This window comes from Neofelis nebulosa, chromosome 4 (genome assembly GCF_028018385.1).
Source record: "Neofelis nebulosa isolate mNeoNeb1 chromosome 4, mNeoNeb1.pri, whole genome shotgun sequence".
In the NCBI taxonomy this organism is placed as follows: Eukaryota; Metazoa; Chordata; class Mammalia; order Carnivora; family Felidae; genus Neofelis; species Neofelis nebulosa.
The window spans coordinates 36,427,023-36,449,522 of record NC_080785.1 but is presented as its reverse complement, the minus strand read 5'-3'; the positions used below and the strand labels follow the sequence as shown (position 1 = coordinate 36,449,522).

General features: G+C 35.4%; 1 protein-coding gene across 12 annotated transcripts in view; it reads left to right on the top strand.

The window, feature by feature from the left end:
* The window catches only part of FOXP2 (forkhead box P2), a 568,827-nt gene that overhangs the window by 537,651 nt on the left and 8,676 nt on the right, over positions 1-22,500 (top strand). For all 12 annotated transcript variants that reach the window (XM_058724538.1, XM_058724535.1, XM_058724536.1 and 9 more), the window contains one exon: positions 211-374. In XM_058724538.1, coding sequence (XP_058580521.1) covers positions 211-374 — 164 coding nt within the window. The remainder of the gene's footprint in view (positions 1-210; positions 375-22,500) is intronic.

Here is a 22,500-nt window from a genome sequence, read left to right as displayed (position 1 = left end):
TCTGTTTACATTTTCGCATCACACTTAATTTGCTTGATATCTCTACCACAAGTGGCCGCTTGGGAGTCTTTGTCCTTCCCATGCATTCTATTTAAATGCTTCTAAAACCTCCTCGTTGGGATCTGAACCCATTAAAAGAAGATACATGTTAAAAAAAAAAAAATTAAAGGGCAGTTCCAAAGTTGTATTACACCTTCTTCGTTTCACTAGGCTGCCTTGGCAGAGAGCAGTTTGCCTTTGCTTAGTAACCCGGGACTGATCAATAACGCATCCAGTGGCCTGCTGCAGGCCGTCCATGAAGACCTCAATGGCTCCCTGGATCACATCGACAGCAATGGGAACAGCAGTCCAGGCTGCTCACCGCAGCCGCACATGTAAGTGGGTTAGCAGACCCCGCGACGGAAAGGGCCTGTACGCATATGCTTCTAGGATTCAGTAGTCTTCTGAAGTTGCTGATGGCATATGAGTACAAAATACAGTTTTAAGTAGAGTTCAATTGCCCCGTGTTCATGATACGAAAAAGTGTATCGAAATCAGTCTTAATGCATCTATTAGATTCTCTCCAATGTCCCATAATTATTATACTAGCAGTCCTCTACAAATTCTTAGCACTAGGAGCATTCTCTTGGGGGTACAGCAGGGTCTAAGATGAGTCTACATCTTATGGGTCATTATCACAGTTTGGTTTGTATGGGGCAATAAAAATATTCATGATGGAATAAGTTGTCGTAATTTTTACTACTATTACAGGTCTCTAAACCATTTATGAACTGTAGTCAAGATATTGCCCGTTTTTATAAACCGTAAAATGCAAAGTTTAACTGTTAGCCACAGTTTACATAGAAGCTAGTAAAGTGTAACTTTTTGCCTGTCTTATAAATCAGTGTAATTACATATTCAACTTTAATTACTGGTGCGTCTGTATTGGCAAGGTTTATATGTTATATTTTATGCAAGACTACGATTCCTATTAATATTTAGCAGCTAACTATATCATTAATTACTCTAAAATCTTTCCCCTACCATCTTTTTAATGGAGCTGAGAGAGTAGATGTATTAAAAATTGATGTTTTGTGGATTTCAGAAATGTGTATGACACTTTAAAAAATGCCTGGCCTTATTCAGTAGGCCAAGCCTATCAGTTTCTTGTTTACTAAAAAGTATTGACCTTGGTAGAACTTAGCATTCGGGGGAAAAATTATAATCTGAATAATAAAGTGTATACACCACGCAGTTGTTAGGATGAGCCAACACTTAGGTCCATACTTCCTGGAGTTAAACATCATATACTTCTAAATTTCAAGTTATTGAGGTAAGACTAGTACTTTCTCTCATTTTTATATTTTTCCCCCATCTCTGCATTAAATGTCTAGTCAAAGACCCGAATGAGAAATGTGGTCTTTATACACGCCTGTATCCATTTGACCTTTCCTAGGATATTATTTTTGTTGACTTTTTAAACATCTTCTTCTATTTGACATATTAATGTCTTTAAGATCATGAGCTTAATTGCTTTCTAGCACTTTTACCCTATCACCTTTGCGCAAAACACACTGTGAACATTAATGTGTTTTATCAGGTTCCGAACCATTACTCTCTCAAAATGGAAAAATTTGTCTTTTGGAAGTGTCTTTAGATGTATTAAATAATACAAAAGAAGTAATAAAACTCGAAGTAGAAAGAACATGAATATATGCTCTTGAGAGCAGGAATACTCTAAAACAAGGAAAGTGAGCAATCAGACAAAAGTTTTTATACCTCTGCTTTATCCTATCAGCCAGGCAGTGGGTAGCTCGAGGCCTTTTACTTTCAGCAGTTCTCCTGAGTATGCTGGTGCTCGCTCTCTGTATAAAATGCTAAAACAATAAAACTTTAAAGAGCAAACAACAGTTAGATCCTGTTTTCCCCTTTTTAAAAAAGACCTATTTCAGAGAAATGAAAGACGTTCATAATGAAAGTGTTTAAGCTGCTGCTGATATAACTCCCTGTGTTAAAATGCAGCGGATGCTGGTGGTCGTGTACCACATGGAAAGGGTGCGTAAAGAAGTGTTTTCTTAAGTGTGAGCGTCCAGTGATAAGAATAACGAAATAACCATTAATGATTCAGTCAATAGTTTGTTAAACATTTTATTTTATAACCTGAAATAGTCATTGGGCTGAGCTATGACATTGCTAGGTTAGTTGTATTTTTTTCTTTTGGCAATTGCTATTTCAGACTCTTCATTTTGTTATGTAGTTGAATTTAATTGTGAAATATTTCAGCAAAAACATAGGATGTATAAAATAATATATAAAAATTATGGATTTAGTGCCTGATGTACTGCCACCATAGGTATATAAAGCTAAAATGTTCATAGTCAATTTATTGTATGCTTTCTGCCAATATGAATTAGTGCATGTAGAAAAATAACTTAGGTGTGTTTTCCATAGAGAGGTATAAGGAAAGCTTCCCTTGCCTGTTGGAAGTAGATTTCAGGAAAAAAAAAATCCGAGGAAGACCAAATCCGATCTTTTCCTAATTTATATAAATTACAATCAAGTTTTTAATTATCTTGCAAAATATTGACTTGTCATTCATTCTTCGAATCTGTTTCTTCTATCATTAACTTTTTGTATATTGGACGTCAAATGTTATTAATGGCATGTCACTTCAGCATTCTGTATCTTCATCTTTTTAGAGTTTGAATATGCTCGTACTTAAAGAATGCTAAGCATTTTATGTACACTATGGGGCAAAGGAAAAATATGATCGGATTCTCTCAATCAAAATTTGGCTACATATAATTAAATGCACTTCCCAGTACTTTGTAAATTAAACAGAAGTGAAAGAATTGTTAGAGAATATTTAAGTTGAATATTTCTGTGCCCTGAAATAAAGCCATGGTACTTGTTGTTATTTTGGAAGGGAGTAGTTCTACTGCTGCAATTGAGAATGAGAAGTAGAAAGGCCTGCTGCTTTTGGTATATGGGCTCTAGTGACATATCGTAGGTGTTCCAACCCCAGATTTAGCACCTAATAGCTGAGTAGAATTCATTTCTTTCCTCAGTTTTCTCAGCTGAAAATGAGGTAACTAATAATAATACGTACCTCATAGGATTCTTTCAAATGAAATGAGTGCCTGGAAGATAATAATTCCTCCCCATGTCCCTCACACAGTTACTAGCTTATATTACATCTTGTAATACCTCATTGTTACTCTAAGTGAAACTAAATATGCTATTAAGATATTTCACATTTTAATGCATTTTTAAGGTAGTCCATAAATGTGTGTTTAGTTTCCTTGACCATCCCTTTCCTTTTCCTCTCACCCCCTCTTATAATTCATGAAGTAAGCCCATCCACAAAAGGAAACAATATGACACAGAAGTTTATGGTAGTGAGCAGGTTACTCAGAATCAGCAGGATAAGGGATTTTTGAGAAAAGAAAAAAAAAAGATGTTATTTGAGGTTATAGATAATGAACAATCCAGATGAATAATACCAACTCAGAATAGGAACTCATGATATATGCCTAGAAAACATTGACTAATAGGTTTGACAGGAATTTAGAATACAAAAAGGAAAACAGAATTTAGAATGTATGAAGTGGTGGTTAGTAGACTATTGAGTGTCTTAAATATCAAGCTGTGGTGTTTTTTTTTAGGCTGTATGGAGCCTCTTAATGTCATGAGCTTGAGTTTCACACTGTCAGAGATGTGCTTTAGGAAGAGTAATCTGGAAGTGTGCTAAACGAAACTCATACCTGGTAGGCTATTCTGGAGTTGGGAGAGACTGAGAGCAGAAGATTAATTCTTGTGGTAGCTAGTACCTGACTTGCGTACAAGCCTCAGAGTGGCGAGCAAGGAATCAATACAAGAAGTATTATGAGAAAAAAGACCAGATAAGACAACCCACTGAATATTGGGGACAAAGAGGAAAATTAGGAAAAGTCATAGCAACTTTGGAAGCTCACAAAGAAAACTAGAAGTTGTAAGAGGACAGGCTCAAGAGGGAAAACGATGTGTTCAGTATTTTACTTGTTGAATCCAAGAGCCTAAGTGTCCTTTGATTCAAGAAACTGAGCCTCTTTTGTTTGTTTGTTTGTTTGTTTGTTTGTTTGTTTAGTCTTTTTATTCAACTCCAAAATGGTATAATCAAAATCCAAATGGTAACATAGTAGAATATTGAAGTATTCTCCTGGGATTGGTAGAGATGTTTTGAAGTTTTAGAAGATTGGAATAGCTACAGATTAGTGCTTCTTATAAATTATTTTAGGAGAACGGGAGATGTCAAATTGTGATCCATATTCTGCAATTTGATGCTCCATATTTAACACTTTCTCTTCACTCCAAGTTTTACTCTTAGAATGCCCTGAATGAAGGCTTTTGCCAAACTAGTGCATTCATTTTGCATTCACTACTTGCCTTTCTGCCTTTTCCTTTTTTGGCTCTTCATCTCCTGCCCCTTAACCTAAATTCTGCCTTTTCTTAGGAGCCTAGTCCTATTTTTCTAGGAAGCTTTCCTGAGTAACGGTGCTATCATGACGCACACTTTGCTCCACACTTTGGAAGAGCTTACTCCACATACCATTTACTGGTACTAACAAAGCCTGTGTGTGAATGTGTGCACAAGCCTACTGCGTGCTCACTTTGCAGATAGCCCCAGCTGAAGGACAGATACTATGTTTTGGATGTATCTTACAATATGAAACCTCCGACATGCTAACTCATATCAAGTAAGCACTTGGTAACTGTGTGATGACTATTACGAAGAATCACATGGAAGATGAGTTTATGTGAAATGGTTTGACTTCACAATGTAATCCCTACAAGAGGAAAAGCCAGGATTCTCTCTGAACCCTGAAGACAAAGGGAAAACAAGGGATTTTTAGAAAGAAGAGATGACTAAATACAGTGTTCATCTTTATGAGGGAACTCACAGATCTCTCTAAATACTGGTAGAGTAAGTTCGTGAAGTTTTATTTTGAATTTTAATTATTTAGTTTATATGTATTTTATAACTGTTCAAATTTATCAGAATAGTAAGTAGCAGCCCCCTTCACCTCATTCGTGATTGTCCTCTCAGATCTTGTTAACTTTTATTTATCTTGTTGAAGGTGAATTAAAAAAGAAAAAAAAAAGTACTGAAATTAATGCATTATTAATCAGATCGAATGTTCAAGGGGATTTTAGAAAAAAGGAAGAAAGGTTAAAGCTAGGTAGAATAATATAGATTCTACATAAGTTTTTTTAAACTTGATTTGACTCTTTTCAGCCAAATAGATTTTAAAATATGTATTTTATACTGTTGTTAAAGAGTTATAGAGTCATCATGGTCTGAACAAATGTAAAGAATACTTCCCCAGGGCTCCTGGGTGGCTCAGTTGGTTAAGCGGCTGACTTTGGCTCAGGTCATGATCTCGCGGTCCGTGAGTTCGGGCCCCGCGTCAGGCTCTGTGCTGACAGCTCAGAGCCTGGAGCCTGTTTCAGATTCTGTGTCTCCCTCTCTCTGACCCTCCCCTGTTCATGCTCTGTCTCTCCCTGTCTCAAAAATAAATAAAACGTTAAAAAAAAATTAAAAAAAAAAAAAAAGAATACTTCCCCTGGGGCTCCTGGTTGGCTCAGTTGGTTAAGCTTCCAACTTCAGCTCAGATCATGATCCTACAATTCGGTTCATGAGTTCAAGCCCCACGTCGGGCTCTTTCCTGACATCTTAGAGTCTGGAGCCTGCTTCAGATTCTCTATCTCCCTCTCTCTCTGCCCCTCCCCTGCTCATGCTCTGTCTCTGTCTCTCAAAAATAAACATTTAAAAAACTTAAAGGAAATAAGAATACCTCCCCTAAGTCTGAGCTGTGTATCATTATTATTTTAGAATACTCTTCCCTTATGTACCTCATGCCAATATTTCCTGCTTACTGACTTCTCAGAGTTCTACAGAATATGGATAAAATTAATTAGATACTTGTTTTATATCAATGTTTGCCTCTTAAAAAGACTACTTACAGAGGATTGATGCTGTGTTCAAGTGGAAATAATTTGAACTTACTCCCTTCTCCCACAAGTTAAACATAACTGAACAAAAAGATAAGAAAACATTTGGAGCAGAGTTGGAAGGTGAACTTGTACTGGTAGAATCAGTCCATTTCCTGTCTCCTTCTAAACCTGAAGCAAAAAGATAAGTTTATTGATATACCTACCATATTTAGTTCAACTTGGTTCTTTTTTTTTTTTTTTTTTTTTTTTTTTTTTTTTTTTTTTTTTTTTTTTACTAATCAGTTGTTTCTCCTTGCTCTCAATAAGTTGGTTCATCTTTGCTTTTTTTTTTTTCTCTTTTGAAACATGTTAAGTGAGATTCCTATTTTTGTATTTTCAAATTTTGTTTCTAGAGATCAAACTCAATGTTCTTCCTAGACTGGTTTTGTATTGAGGCCTTTACTCACAAAGCCTTCCATTGTCATGTCGTTCCCCTTTCTGATTATTAGAGTCTCCTACTGTTGAGTTTTCAGATCATTTCTCACATGTCATTCCTGAATCCTTTCAGCCTCTGTGTCATTTCAAAGTTCTACTTGCTAATAATATTCTACATTAGTTGCAGGTGATTATTATTTTCTCCCTCTTATTAAAGCAAATATTTGAAGTTCGAGAGTTAATGATCTTCCATATAGAATCAGAATGTTAATATGGTTCATATAAGACTAGAAAATAAATCTGTTGTCCTTAGAAGCCAAAACTTTAGAGTAATGAAATCAAAGGCTGAGGCATCACATAAAAGGAGTCATATAGTACTATTTCAGGACTGCAACAGGGATCACATTCATCTTTTTGATTAACATGTTGAACACGTATTCTACATGCCCCAGAACTTTCTATACAATGCGTGTCCCAGTCCTCTTTACAGCATCCTCTGCTTCTTGAGAACCTCAGTGGTTGTATCATTCCAATGATAAACTTCAGCCTCTCTTGGCAATTATATTTTGCAACCAAAGAGCACTAAAAAGGACCTCCGGACTCCCATTTTGTAAAACAGTATTGAAAATCTAATATAAATCGTGACTTGTCATAGAACATAATAAAGATATTCGTGTATATAATATTGCCTTGCTTCCTTCTTTGCTCCTTGGCTGCCTTAAAATTTAAATTGCACTTTGTAGGTACATGCAGAATTTGCAGACCCTACACCTTCAGTTGGTGACATTTTATGTTAAATCCCTACAGACCTTAGATCTCTCTGTGGACAAAAGCATTTACAATTAAAGTGGCTCTGTATTTCAGAGGAAAGCAGTTGAAAGCGACTGACAAGTTGAGCAAGTAGAATGCTCTCTCTCATTGTTTTCATGCTGGTTAAGCCCGCGCTATTTTGCTGATATTTTGGATCATTAAGAGGCATTTTGAAAAAACAAAAAAACAAAAAACAAAACAAAAAAAAGAGCATTTTGAAGCTCTAAACATAAAAGCTTTTTTTCCTTTTTCTTTCTTTCTTTTTTTTTTTTTTTTGCTTTACATACGTTTTTGCAGATTTTCTAATTCACAACTTTCCAGTCACCTTTAATTTTTATTTTGATTTATTTATTTATTTATTTATTTATTTATTTATTTATTTATTTATATTTTGGTCCTAGCATTTCTGGGCCTCATAATTCTCATTCTGAGTTAATTCCATTTTTATTTAATCTCTAAACTTTTCATTAACTTTGCTAGTTAGCTTTGAGATCTCTTTCCAAAGTGATTGTACAGAACTTATGATTATGCCAGCTCTTTATCATCTCATCTTTTTTTTTTTTTTTAAGTGCTACAAGTGTGGCTCAGTGGCTGCTGTTCTTTTTTACATTATTCCAGTCCCCATATGTGGCACTTACAACTCATTCTAGTTCCTCTTAATAAAAAGATCCTCCCAGAGGTACAGAGCCTTCAGCTAAAAGGTGTTGTCTCCCTACCGTGCCAATTGTGGGAATTTGTGGGTTCCTATAGGGTTTTGAAGGATTTTTATAGAACTATACAGATGATATCTGACATCCATGGCTTGAATCCCCACCATTTAGGCAAAGTGTGTCGGAAAACTTTTAGCTGACAGTACTGTAGCTTACTGATTTTATTTCATATCTAAAGAAGATACCTTGTTAGAAGGAACATCTTCATTTGCACTAACACGGGTTGAGCCTTAGAAATTTCCTTTCTCTAAGGGTCAAAATGTCATTGACTGCATTGTTAGAAAAGGAATATTGCTATGCTGTATTAATTTCTTCCTACTTCTACTACCAGGGTGAAATGAAGATTTTAATATACCTGTATGGTGTTTTAACTTCAGCTTTTGACATGGGGTTTGGGAAGTGGATGTATATTTGGCAACTACAGGAATTTTATGACCAAAGGTATTTATTACATGACGTCAGCTATCATTTCAGAGTATTACTTAATGTGAAATTACTTTCCATGATGAAAAATTATATTTTAATATATGTTACAATTATATGTATTTTAACTAGTTTATCAGAATTTAAAATTGATCATTAACATGAGTGTCACAATATACTTGAATATTTTGACACCAAAAACTACAGTATAAAACTTTTTCTGGGTTTCTCTATTCCGTAAGCAGTTTCTATCATTAGAATAGAATTAAATAATTCATGTAAGCAACAGATGATCAAATAGTTTAATATAACTAGTGGAAACTAATGTTCTTGTGTTCATTCAACATTATCTTAATCTTTGAAGACTAAAAATGGAGTAACATCATCAAAACATTTAAAAGTCAGAAGTAACAGTATTCATTCAATGTATACTCATGCAGTGTTACCTTACTCTATAAAAATTTGCATTTGCAACATTAAATATAAGATCCCTTCGCTGGGGTACCTGGGTGGCTCAGTCCATTAGGCTTCCAACTTTTGACTTCAGCTCAGGTCAGGATCTCACAGTTCACGAGGTTGAGCCCCACATCAGGCTCCATGCTGTCAGAACAGAGCTTGGAATACTCTCTCTCCATCTCTCTCTGTCCCTCCTTCATCTATTCTCTCTCTCTCATTCTATCTCTCTGTCCATCTGTCTCTCAAAAATAAATAAATGAACGTTAAAAATAAGATTCCTTTTGTTAATTTGCAGGTTAAAAAAGGACATAATGTATTAGATTTAGAATAAGAGGTAACTATTGGCTTTATTCCCTATTTCAATCTTGTGTTTGGAACTAATAGAGCATAACTTAGCGTAGTTCAGGAGAAAACTGAACACTGAGCCAACACTACAATTTAATTTGAGCAGAGAAATAGTTTCAGCAGAGCAGCCAGTCTCACAGATTAGACAGACCTAATGACATGAACCATATGTAATCCTGGTGGACAGCAATCTCTGTAAAGATATCCAGGAGAGAGCTTCATCAAGAGCCAGCAGTGGATGGACAACATCCCATCAGGCAATGTGGCAAAGGGAAATAGACCACAGTCCAGAAAATGGGTGAGCCACATTGGGGGTGGGGGGCTAGCCACAGCCGTAGGGCCCAGTTATAGGACTTTGAGGGCAAAGTCTTCAAGGAGCCAGAAGCCAAGTTATCAAAGAGGGAATTAGGAACAGGGATATACATTTTGTGTACCTTTATACCCATCCTGACATTTTTGATTGAAACTTACTCCAAGAAACAAGGCAAACACATTTCTTGGATGAATAGTTCAAAGGAGTTCGGGAGCAGCAGCAAAGCCCCCTTAATGGCTGAGTGTCAAGATTTAATTTAGATTTTCTTTTATTTCACTGGCCTACAGATCAGAAATATAAAGATCCTAGATCCACAGCTAGATGTTGGTTGAAGGTTTCCATTTATGAGACACAAAATTGAATAGTACCAATTATATCTCAACATGCAACTAGTTTTAATTCTGAGATTGGGCAAAATCTGCTCATACTCATCAAGGATCAAAGTAATTACAATTGTATTTTCATTTTATTGCAGCTGTTTGGGTTATATCTATTACTTTTATAAATCAAATAGGATGATAAATCATAATGAATTTTGTTGTTATTTTTTTTTAAGTGCACTGCAGCAAAACTATCTGAAATCATTTGGGAGTGAGCCTTCAAATCATGTAAAATCCAGGTCCTTTAAACAATGTTGCATAAATTTGAATAAATTTCAGTATAATGCTGAAGGTAAGGGCAAGAAATCTTAGAGAAATTTTGATACACATATATATGCGTACAATTTATAAAATTATGTTTTATTAACCTTAGTCCACCTTTTTGTTATATTTCTTAGAACTTCTATTGACTTTAAATGGAACTTTAGATCTCCATCTTGGGGTCAGATCCATTGGGATGTAGGATAGAATTATAAACTCCATCCTTGAGACTGGCAGTGTATCTTAGAAAAGAAATTTTTATTACAGTTATCTGGAAACCATATTCCTTTCAATCAAATAAATGGCTGTGATTTTTAGATGACAGATTAAAGGAGATATAAGATTTATTAACTATGTTAGGATTAAAGTTGTATTCTGACCTTAAGATGAAAAATTAAAATTCATTTGTCAGTTTATTTTTAGCCAACGCAAAAAAGGTGTAGGAAATTTAGCAGGGCACTTCCTAATTATATTCTGAATGAAACAAGTGATACAAGGTATACATGGAAAGAGGAATCACTTGTTCACTCCCGTTGTTCCGTCTTGCTCTTCCTGGTTGCACATTTCTGGGAGGAGGAATATTTTTATTTTCATCAAGAGATAAGCAGAATTTTTATCTTTTGAAATGGGGTAATAACTTGAGTAGTAGTTCCAAGCACTGTTCTAATGGTAGCTATGTGCAGACTCATTCAAATCAAAACAAAGATAATTCAGACAACAGTAAAAAATTTGTGGTAAATGTTATTTTAATTTACAGAAGAGAAAATCTTGAAAAATAATAAACTGGAAAAAATTTAACTATACTAGTAAGTATCTGTTTTGTAATTTCTTTAATAAATTTATAGCTAATTTTTCATGTCTAGTGGCTTTAATATATGGCCTTCTTATTGACTTTTGTAAAACAGAGAATTATTTCTCTGCTGTGTGTTTAATTTAGGAAATAAAATCTGTATTTTGGCAGAAGGAGGATTATTATATCAAAAGAATAAAATCTTAAGTAAAATTAAGCAGATAGTTTCTTAATGTCAGTGTAGGTAACTTTAGTTGTTTAATTACTCACATTAGGCTAAGATCATCTCTCATTTTAAAAAAATACTATGAAGAGCACCTGGGTGGCTCAGTCGGTTAAATATCCAACTCTTGATTTCGGCTCAGGTCATGATCTCATGGTTTGTGGGTTCAAGCCCCACATCGGGGCTGTGAGCTGACAGTGCAGAGCCTTCTTGGGATTCTCTCTCTTGCCTCTCTCCCTGTGCCCCTACCCCACTTGCTGTCCCTCTCAAAGTAAATCAATAAAAGTACAACGGAAATTTTTTTCTTTTAAAATCAAACTTTTCCTTTTAAAACTTTAGTTTCATTCATTACCTTATTTCTTTGATATGTTAAACTAAAATACTTCCTAAACAAAATATTTCTCTAAAAGTTACAAGTGTTTAAGAAACAGGAATTGTTTCTCATTTCAACCTGACTTTATACAAATGGAGATAACTAAACTTGCAAATTTTATAAATCTACCCTTAAATTCCAAATATAATTATATCATTTCCTTGTATTTATACTAGAAGGAAATGAGTAAGATTGAATTTCCACAATCTCCATTTTTCATATGCTTTCTAAATGTACATCAATTATCTCACTAGTTTTCCTCTAAAACTTCTTCTTTGGGGGAAAAAAAGACTTTTAAAAAATTATTTGATGTGATTGAATCTTCTAAGATACCAGTTGATAGAAGTTAGCTACTCAAAAGTAACAAACAAAACTAAAAATTGAGTGTCATGAACCTAAATCTTTGTGTCTTAATAAAGGATCCTGTGCTTATATTTTAGAATTCATTGTACATCGTTAAAGCAATGATATTTATGTAGTAAGCATAAAGATTGCACAATTAGAAAATTTGAACTAATTGAATCAAAATTTTTTTTTCAAGTATATATAAAATTGATAGTTAAAGTGCTAATCTTAAGCACTGGGCGTTGTATGGAAACCAATTTGACAATAAATTTCATATATTAAAAACGAAAACAAAAACAGCAAAGTGCTAATCTTATAATTTGATTTTTTTATAATGCTTACATACTAGTAGTTATCATTATTCATTCTACAGTTCTGTGCCAAGAACTAAATATAGACATTATAAATAGTTAAAAGAAAAATCCCATCTTATCCAGGTATTTCCTTTTAATTGGAAATATTTTGATTTGGGGGCACCTGGGCGTCCCGGTGGTTGAGCGTCCAGCTCTTGATTTTGGCTCAGGTCGTGATATTACCATTCTGAGCTTGAACCCCGTATCAGGCTCTGCCCTGGGCATGAAGCCTGCCTAAGATTCTTTCTCTCCCACTCCCTCTGCCCCTTCCCCTGCTAGCTTGTGCTGCGTGCTCTCCCTATCTCTCTCTCTCTCTCTCTCTCTCTCTCGAAGAAGAAGAAGAAGAAGAAGAAGAAGAAGGGAAGAGAAAAGAAAAGAAAAAAGAAAAGAAAAATTTTGATTTTTTTGGTGAAATAGTGAAAACCTATACAAATCAATGGACAGCATATTAGCCTATAGCAGTACTCATTATACTCTGGTATTTTTTAATGTTGTTAATCAACAATTAGGACATAATGATAAAAAAGAGGTAAAGAATTTGTATGACTATAAATATTTTCTGTTGGAGTTAACCAGTGTATATACCATGCAAGTTAAAGGTATCCAAACTAAATAAATTAAATAGAAGTAATGCATGGTTTAAGGACTATACATATTTCAGGATATACAGTATGTTTCTCAAAGTACTGTAAATATGTTAATTTTACTGGATAAATATTGCTATATTGGGTCAAATATAATCAATATCCACAGTAGAATTGAAGCATTAGGGCCCTAATACTATTTCTGAGAATAGTTTTTTGAGTATTCTCCCAGGAGTAACATTTTTTTTTGTAGTAATGATTCATAGTTACTGATAGAAGCATGTTTTATCCTTCAGGTGTGCTACGACAGGGGAAAGGTTAAAAATATTCTTACTGGATTTTTAAAAGATGTATTATACCTCTTCATATAAAATGTTTATTTTAAGTAGGTACACCGTGTGAAATATATTATAATTTTTCTGAAATAACTAGGATTATCTAAAGAAAAGGTACAAAGATATCTCCTAATCATTAAAACACAAAAACAATTTTAATCTAGCATTACATTTAGTTCTGACTTACAAATGTGTGATAAAAGTAACCGTACATTTCCTAAAATTACCCATATTGTAGATATGAGCTATTAATTGTAATTTTTACAAAGCATTTGTGCATGTACCATAATACTTAAGACTTAAAATTTTCCCAATAAGTGTCCTCTTAGGATGGACACTGGGTGTTATATGTAAGTGATGAATCACTGGGTTCTACTTCTGAAGTCAAGACTACATTATATGTTAACTAACTTGAGAATAAAATAAATAAATAAATAAACAAACTAAAAAATATACATAGAAAATAATGATACATGCTGTCAATAAATAACTAGCACATTCTTTACATGATCAATTAACCTGGTTTTAGATCAACCTTGAAAATTCCTAATTTCTTGATTGAGTGACCCACAATTTATCAAATACTACCATATGTCTAGTCCTAAAAAATAAAAAAAGAGAGAGACTTAAAATTTTATCATTAGCTTCATGGTGTTAGTAAATATTGTATTTCTGAAAGCCTCAAACAAATTTACATTGTGCCACTGAGTTTCTCATAAAAAATGACATATAAATATTTTAATTGTTACATTTGATAACTGTTAAATAAGGACACACTGTTGTGATTCTACAATCTAACATCTATTGACTTAAATATATTTGGAACATCTCAGTTAAAGAGAACTTTATTCATAGTACTTTCTTAATCTTAAAAACAAACAAAACTAGAACGAGTGTATTGGATCTTTTACTTAGTCTTGAATAAGAAGAAAATGAAGACAATTTATATTCCTCTAAGGAATATATTATGTGACCACAATCTGAAAAGATAACCCCCCCATTATAATTTGACTCTTTGCTTTAGGATATGGGCAAAAATTAACATTTCTTCTGCCTTTCATGGTGCCTTGAGTGCTTATAAATTTCATAACCAAAGAACCAACACATTTTTTTAGGCAATGAATCAGTCTATTAATGTAGCTAGGCCTCTGTTTGTGCTTTGGTATATACTATTATTGAGAGTGGTCTGTAAAAGTGAGAGAGAAACTGGAGTGTAAAAATCAACTGCTACTTGGCATTTCCTTCTACTAGAGGTTTGGCAGGTTGAACATCACAGAAATAAGTTTCATTCATTTGATTGAATAAACATTTAATGAGCAATTATTGTATGCAACGCACTGTGCTGGAAAGTGGCAGATGGTCTATACCTACAAAGAGGTAAAACTCTGGTAGAGCAATGGATATCTGCATAGATAGTGAGAGAGACCAAGTAAAAGAATGAAGACAGTTACCAGCCTGATTGTAAATTCAAAGAACTAAGTGTAGGCACACAGAGAATCAGAAAAGGCTTTGTGGGAGCTGTAGGTTTGAGTTAGGTTTCACATGAAGTAAATTTTTAGGGTGAACTTTATGAAATTATTTCTATTTGATGGATTTTGCTTACAAAAATACCAATCAAATTTCTCAACCTGATATTAAGCAGAGATGAGGTAAGAGAAGATAGGTGCAAAGGATTTAAGGATTACAAGCAAAGGTGACTATCATTCAGAGAATGGGCAATAATTCCTTTGCCTTGGTGTGGCAACCAGCCTAGAGGAGAATGCCTGTGGGATGGGATTGGACAGAGGGAGCCCTATCTTAGAGTTCGTTAGCCTCCAAGCTGATGATAGGGTGGGGGCATTTTTAAAAATCACCAATTATTTGGAGTTTCTTAACAAGACCCTCATGGGTATATGTTACCTACTTTTAAAAAGGCTTACCTCTTTTCTTTTTTTGTTACTCATCTCTAGAAATAGTAGAGTTTTTGGACTAGAGAAAGTCACCACACTTTACGCACTTTTCCTTCGCTATTCAGTTTTAAAATACGTTTTTAAAGTTTTTGTTTAAATTCAAATTAGTTAACATACGGTGTAATATTAGTCTCAGGTGTATAGTGATTCAGCACTTCCATACAATTCCCGGTACTGATCACAAGTGTCCTCCTTAATCCCCAACCCCTATTTCACCCTTCCCCCCACCCACCCACTTGCCCTCTGGTAACCCTATTTGTTCTCTGTAGTTAAGAGTCTTGGTTTCTTGGTTTGTCTCTCTTTTTTTCCCCCCTCTGGTCATTTGTTTCTTAAATTCCACATACAAATTAAATCATATGGTATTTGTCTTTGACTGACTTACTTCACTTAGCATAATTCTCTCTAGTTCCATCCATGTCCTTGCAAATGGCAAGATTTCATTCTTTTTGATGGCTGAGTGATATTCCACTGTATGTATATACCACTTTTTCTTTATCCATTCATCAGTTGATGCATACTTGGGCTGTTTTCATAATTTGGCTATTGTTGATAATGCTGCTATAAACATTGGGGTGCATGTATCCTTTCAAATCTGTATTTTTGTGTCCTTTGGGTAAATACCTAGTAGTGCAATTGCTGAATCTTAGGATAGTTCTATTTTTAACTTTTTGAGGAACCTCCATACTATTTTTGAGACTGGCCACACCAGTTTGCTCTCCCACCAAGACAGCAAGAGGGTTCCCTTTTCTACACATCCTCGCAAACGCCTGTTTTTTCTTGTGTTTTTAATTTTAGCCATTCTGATAGGTGTGAGGGTGATATCTCATTGTAGCTTTGATTTTATTTCCCTGATGATCAGTGATGTTGAGCATCTTTTCATGTGTCTCTTGGTTATCTGGATGTCTTCTTTGGAAAAATGTCTATTCATGTCTTCTGCCCATTTTTAAATTGGATTATTCATTTTTTGGGTATTGAGGGTTTGTAAGTTCTTTATATATTTTGGACACTAACCTTTTATCAGATATGTTATTTGCAAATATCTTCTCCCATTCCAAAGATTGCCTTTTAGTTTTGTTGATTGTTTCCTTCACTGTGAAGAAGTTTTTTTTTATTTTTATTAAGTCTTTAAAATAACATAAGAAGGGGTGTCTGGTTGGCTTAGTCTGTTAAGCATGCAACTTTGGCTCTGGTTATGATCTCACGGTTCATGAATTCGAGCCCCATGTCAGGCTCTGCATTGACAGCTCATAGCCTGGAGCCTGCTTCACATTCTGTGTCTTTCTCTTTTTGTCCTTTTCCCACTTGTGCTCTCTTTCTCTCTAAATAAATAAATAAACAAACAAACATTAAAAAATATATAAAGTGACATAAGAACACAAAGTAAGGATTAAAAATATATAAAGTATCTAAATATCGAGTATCAATAGCCTTTATGAGTTTTTTTGATCATTTCTGCTACTGACTGCTCTCTTACTCACAAAGAGGACTATAGAGATTCATTTTCAATATCTTCTTATCTTCCAGTTTCCAATATCTCCCACTTTCTGGGATCTGCTTCTCTTCCTTGAGCGATTAAAACAGAAAATATAAAGATTCATCAAAATTGTATATGAGTTATGGACAGTCATCTCCTCTTTTAACTTCTAGAATCTTCTTTTAAACTTGAGATAGAGCATGCACACACGCTGGGGAGGGGCAGAGAGAGATTGGGGAGAGAGAATTCCAAACAGGCTACACACTGACAGAGCAGAACCCGATGTAGGGCTCGAACTCACGAACCATGAGATCATGACCTGAGCCAAAGTCAGATACTCAACTGATTGAGCCACCCAGGTGCCCCAACCACTTAGAATTTTGGACATAGATGTAGGTCCTTCTAGCTCCATGGTAGAGCATAGGAGGGAACTATTTCACATACACATAAATTTAGGATCAATGGATGCAAAACCGTTTTACTCCATGGCCTATAGCCTAAATTTTTCACTGCTCTCCACTGTTCCTAATCCCTCCACCTTAGTCCTAACCATCATTACCTGTTACACTGTTTTAGTGGTCTCCTAACTGGGAATCCTCCCTCCAGTGTCCTACAGTCAGTGTAAGCTTTGCAAGTTAATCCTCCAAAACTCTTCTCTCTTTTCGCTGCCGGGCTCAGAAACCATCAATAGCCCTTCAGCTGGCAGAGAATAAATTTTAAACTCCATAAAATGCAACTCAAGGGCCCTTCACCATCTGACCTTGCTCTGCTTTCTAACATATTTCTTTATTACTAACCCTCCTTTCTCCATGGCCTCTGCACACTCTCAGGTTTCCCACAACACATTTAAGATTATCCATTTTCCCCATTTCCACTCAGAAGGTCCTTTCCCTCGTTTCTGCATTATGAACATTTTCACATATTTCAAAGCCTGCCTGAAGTGACACCTCCCTCTTTCATAAAGTACTCACTGATTGCATTGCCAGAATTTACCTCCCCTCTTTCCTAACACTTTGTCAACTGTGGTACTGATCACATTCTGCCTGGTATCAGAGTTACTTTTGTATACATCGTACCTCCTATTACATTGGAAACTATGAAAACAGGAACTATTGTTCATATCAGCCCCTAGCCCAGTGGTTTGCACATAATGTCTGTTGAATTCTTTTCACTTTTAACAAGAAGTAACTTTTATCCATCTAGAAGCACTTCCCTTTCATTTACTGACTTTGTACCTCTCTGTCAGAGAGTAATAGCAGACTTTACATCTCTCAGTCACTAAATACTTGCTCTCCATTTATCCAGAGAAATTCCAAATAGCATTTTAGTTCTCCCAAATGCAAGTTATATTAAATTAGGAGGTGGGTTTATCTTCTTTAAACTAGAAATATAAATCACTGCATTTCTGTAGAAAATCAGAGGTAGTGGACTACACAGAATAGCTGAATTTGAAATCTTCTATTTGGGGGCACCTGGGTGACTCAGTTGGTTAAGCGTCTGACTGGCTCAGGTCATGATCTTGTAGTTCGTGGGTTTGAGTCCTGAGTCCGACTCTGCTGACAGCTCAGAGCCTGCAGCCTGCTTCGGATTCTGTGTCTCCCTCTCTCTCTGCCCCTCCCCCACTGACACTCTGTCTCTCTCTCTCTCTCTCTCTCAAAAATAAATAAACATTTAAAAAATCTATTTGGAGCGCCTGGGTGGCTTAGTCGAGCCCAATGTTGGGCTTGGCACTGACAGCACTGACAGAGCAGAGCCTGCTGGGTATTATCTCCCTCCCTCTCTCTCTTCCCTTCCCCCACTCATTCTCTCTCAAAAAATAAAAATAAAAAAAACTTTTTAAGAAAAATCTATTTCATGGAAAGAAAAGTTTTTAAACCATTCGCAATGAATTTGTGGATTCTTGTTTGAAAGAGTACCCACTATTTACCAAATGGATCATTTGCTTTAAAATCAAAGATGAACTTGTTTCCAAATCCACCTAAAGAAATATGCCATATTTATCAGGTTAAGAACTACTACAGTGACTATCAAACATGATTACCTTCTTTCTGTGTCCTCCTGCGCCAAAGGTTTGTACTCTTACGTCTGTAGTAATACAGATGCCTGGCTTGTGTTAGGTGCCCAATAACTAAATAAATGGCTGGCAAAATCATCCAATCCAGACTTCGTAGACTCCTGCCTTAAAATATGTTAAAAATACGTCTCTTTATTATCCCTATTCAAGTTTTCAGACAACAAAAAAAATCAGTGACTCCACTGGTTTTATTCTTTCTTTCATTATGTCCATAAGTTAAAAAAAAAAAAAAAAAAGAAAGCTAATGTTTTGATGTTTCAAATGCATATCATCTATTTTGTTCCTGGAAACAACTGATTGTATTTGTTTGAAGTAGCTTCTACTTTACTTATTATTAAAGACTCTGTTAAGGACTGCAGTTTAATCTGTACAATACCTCAAGCCATCCCTGAAGGAAGCAGCACATAAATTTCAAATCAGTGAAAGGAAAACATGGCATGATGAATATCGAAACCATCCTCAAACCCAGAAAGAACTGTCATCAGGATAGTCAAGGATTTCTCTCTTTTGTCCACTTGAACTTTCTCTTACTTTATTGTCTTAAAAGAATGCCATTAAGAGTATACATACATTGCAGGTCTTCTTAGAGGCAAATCATCTTTCCCAGCTGTGAACTCCTCCTGTCTCAATCACTCCTTCTCTTAGTACACTTATGGAGGGCAATCTTGTAGTTATCTGGGTACATATTTCTTCCATATTAGACTGCAAATTCTTTGATCGCTATTTAAAGCCCCCACAGTGCCTTATATATGGAAAGTATTCCATACGCTTTTGTTAAATTAATTATTGGCACTAAGAGATAATAGTTACATGTTATTGGCTCTTACTGTCAGAGTGAGATTGATGTTCTTTACGTCATTACAGACACAGGGGACGTGGCTCAAAACACAGCACAAAGGAATTTTTGGCAGAAAAAAAAATTCCCCAACAAGTGTATGTTTATTGCTAGATCTCTGAAAATGTCCACTTTTGAGTCAACTTTGAGTTAACCTATGTAAGGTTTCTTCAGCTAAACATACACTATCAGACTCCATAAGCCCTAATGTGCACAGCAAATGTGAGGCAGGCCTGGACCATTCAATGCACACATGTTAATGATTTTAATGGCAAGCTAATGATGAGCCCTGGGATGGATGATGGAGGAGAGTAAGTGTAGGAGGTCGGTGTACAGGGCTTTTCAATGATGGCCCTTCTACTCTGAAATTTGCATTCCTCCGTTGATCTAAAAATGATCCAAGATATGACCTGGGCTTCTGGTTTAGCGTTTCTGTGTTCAGGAAATTATTAGTAAATAATTCTTTGGAATAATTATATTAATATGTCATGTTATTTTGTTCCATTGACTTTATTACCTCAAATGTACTTTTAAGGAAGCGCAGCTGTTACTAGGATTACTTTAATAACCCTAATGCCTGGCATCTGATATGTGGGGGACATATATCATTCTTTTATGACTTTTCTGATATAGTAATAAAAATCTCACATTGGGAGAAGGGCTAAAATATTTTTAGAGCTAATTAAACTCATACAGTGTTTAAAATTAGATCATGTATTTATACATATCTTCTCCCAAATGTATTTAAGGTTGTAATTATATCATGACTGTATCTAACATTCATTGATCACTTATGACCCAGGCACTGTTCCAAGTGGTTCACATATATTAAAAAAATCACTTAATCCTCCTAACAACTGTATAAAGTGGGTACTTTATTACTCCTCCTTTATGAGTAAAGAAAAGGACATATAGAATAACTTCCCAGTCACACAGCTAGGACGTAAGGAAGCCAGGATTCAAACCCAAACATTGTATCCTTAAAGCCCACTATATTATTAACCACTTAACCACTGCTACGTGACCAAAGGTTATAAATGAGGTGCCTAAATTACTCAGTATTACTTTATACTATACTTATAAGTTAATCAAAATACCAAGTACATATAATTTACTATTTTAAATTACACCCTAGTAATTAGAACCTATAAAATATTTTCACTGGAGAAGAGGATACAGAAGGCAGAATTGGTGAGCACTGAACAGAGAGGGTGTTTCTTTAAAAGCATTCCTTTATTTTATTTGAATTGTCAGAAATGTTTCTACGGTGGAGGGGAGTATTTTCCCAAGAAAAATTAATGATCTTACAGTGGTGTTAACACAGGGTACCTTAAAAAAATGAACACTACAGGGGGCACCTGGGGTATCTCATTCTGTTAAGCACCCCACTCTTGATTTCAGCTCAGGTCATAATCTCACAGTCATGGGATCAAGGCCCACGTCAGGCTCCCCTCTCTCAAAATAAATGAACAAACCGTAAAGAAAAAAAAAAAAAGAAAAGAAAAGAAAAGAAAAGAAAAGAAACAGTATAGAAATATCCACGTTTTTTCCTAAAAAGAAAATATCTGTAATGGGGACAAAAAGGGAAAGATGTTGCTAATGGCCACAGAAGAGATTAATGTCTTATTTGTCCTACAACCCACCAAAGGCATGTGGTTTCCTTGTGTTCAATTTCCCTTCAGGTGTCATATGGAGCATGGAAGCATGGAGATCCAAAAATGTGAAATATAATATGAATGGGGATAATGATGATGGAATTTTATTTTTATTGAAAAAGATTCCCCCGCCTACAGGCATAGGTCCTATAGCTTTCAAACAATCTTATTCTCTGAGATGCTTAATCTCTCTTGTTACTTTTTTATTTCTTTCTTAGATATTGTGCTGGTAGCAATAAATATTTTAAAAATTGAGTATTAATAATTATTAGCTTTGGTTATAGTTTATTTTTAGTAAGTTAGCAGTCTAATACTGTAGCCTTAAGGGAAAATTTTATTTACATCTTTCCCAGGTCTCATACCTTGTTTGTGAACTAATTCTGGATGGTAAGGATTCTAAGTATACTTAGTTCCAGAGAGAAACTTTCCCTCTCTCTCTCTTTCAAGTAGGCTTCATGCCCCACATGGGGCTTGAACTCATGACCCTGAGATCAAGAGTTGCATGCTCTACAAACTGAGCCAGCCAGGCACCCTGAAATTTTTTTAGAATTAGTGCAAATGAGGGGCACCTGGGTGGCTCAGTCAGTTAAGTGTCCAACTTCAGCTCAGGTCATGATCTTGTGGTTCACGAGTTCGAGCCCTATGTCAGGCACTCTGCTGTGAGCTCAGAGCCTGCTTCAGATCCTCTGTCTCCCTCTTTCTCTCCCCTCCCCTACTTGCGCTCTCTCTCTCTCTCTCTCTCAATAATAAACATTAAGAAAATCTCTAGAACTAGTGCAAATGAAACTCTGAGTGACTTGATGGCACGTCATTTATCCAATCAACACATATTTACTAGGTGCTTGCTATATCCATTGCTCTCCTGATCTGTGAAGTTCATAGCCTAGTTGGCAAGACTTGGTACCGCCACCACTAGAAAGAATTAAGTTCAGTGCACTTGATGAAGGCAACATGGGATAGCAGGAATAACAAGATTCCAAGAAACATTGCAGAGGCCAACATGTATACTAGTCCTGGCTTTACCTGTACTTGTAACACTTGGAAAGTGACTCCCACTCTGTGCAATAGGAGCGTTGAATAAAATTATGGTACAGTTTTAAGTTTCAAAGGTTCTGTAGGTTCGAGCATCAGAATGACCAACCAAAAAAAAAATGCTTTGGAGGGGCTAAGTGGGAGATCAGTGCACACTGGTCAAGTTAAAGTCTTTAGAAGTAGGTAAAAATTGATCTGTAAAGAGTAGACAGGATGTGCGTGGGTAAAACACAGAGCAGGATGGAATTTGGGGTTCTGTGTACACACAGAGGTTTGAAGAGGGCCCATAGACTAAGTCAGCATATAAAGTGATTTGGAGTAGCCAGCTGAGCATGAATGATGTTTAAGGATGATATTTGGCATCTGGAATAAAGGTTATTATTCAGAAATGCT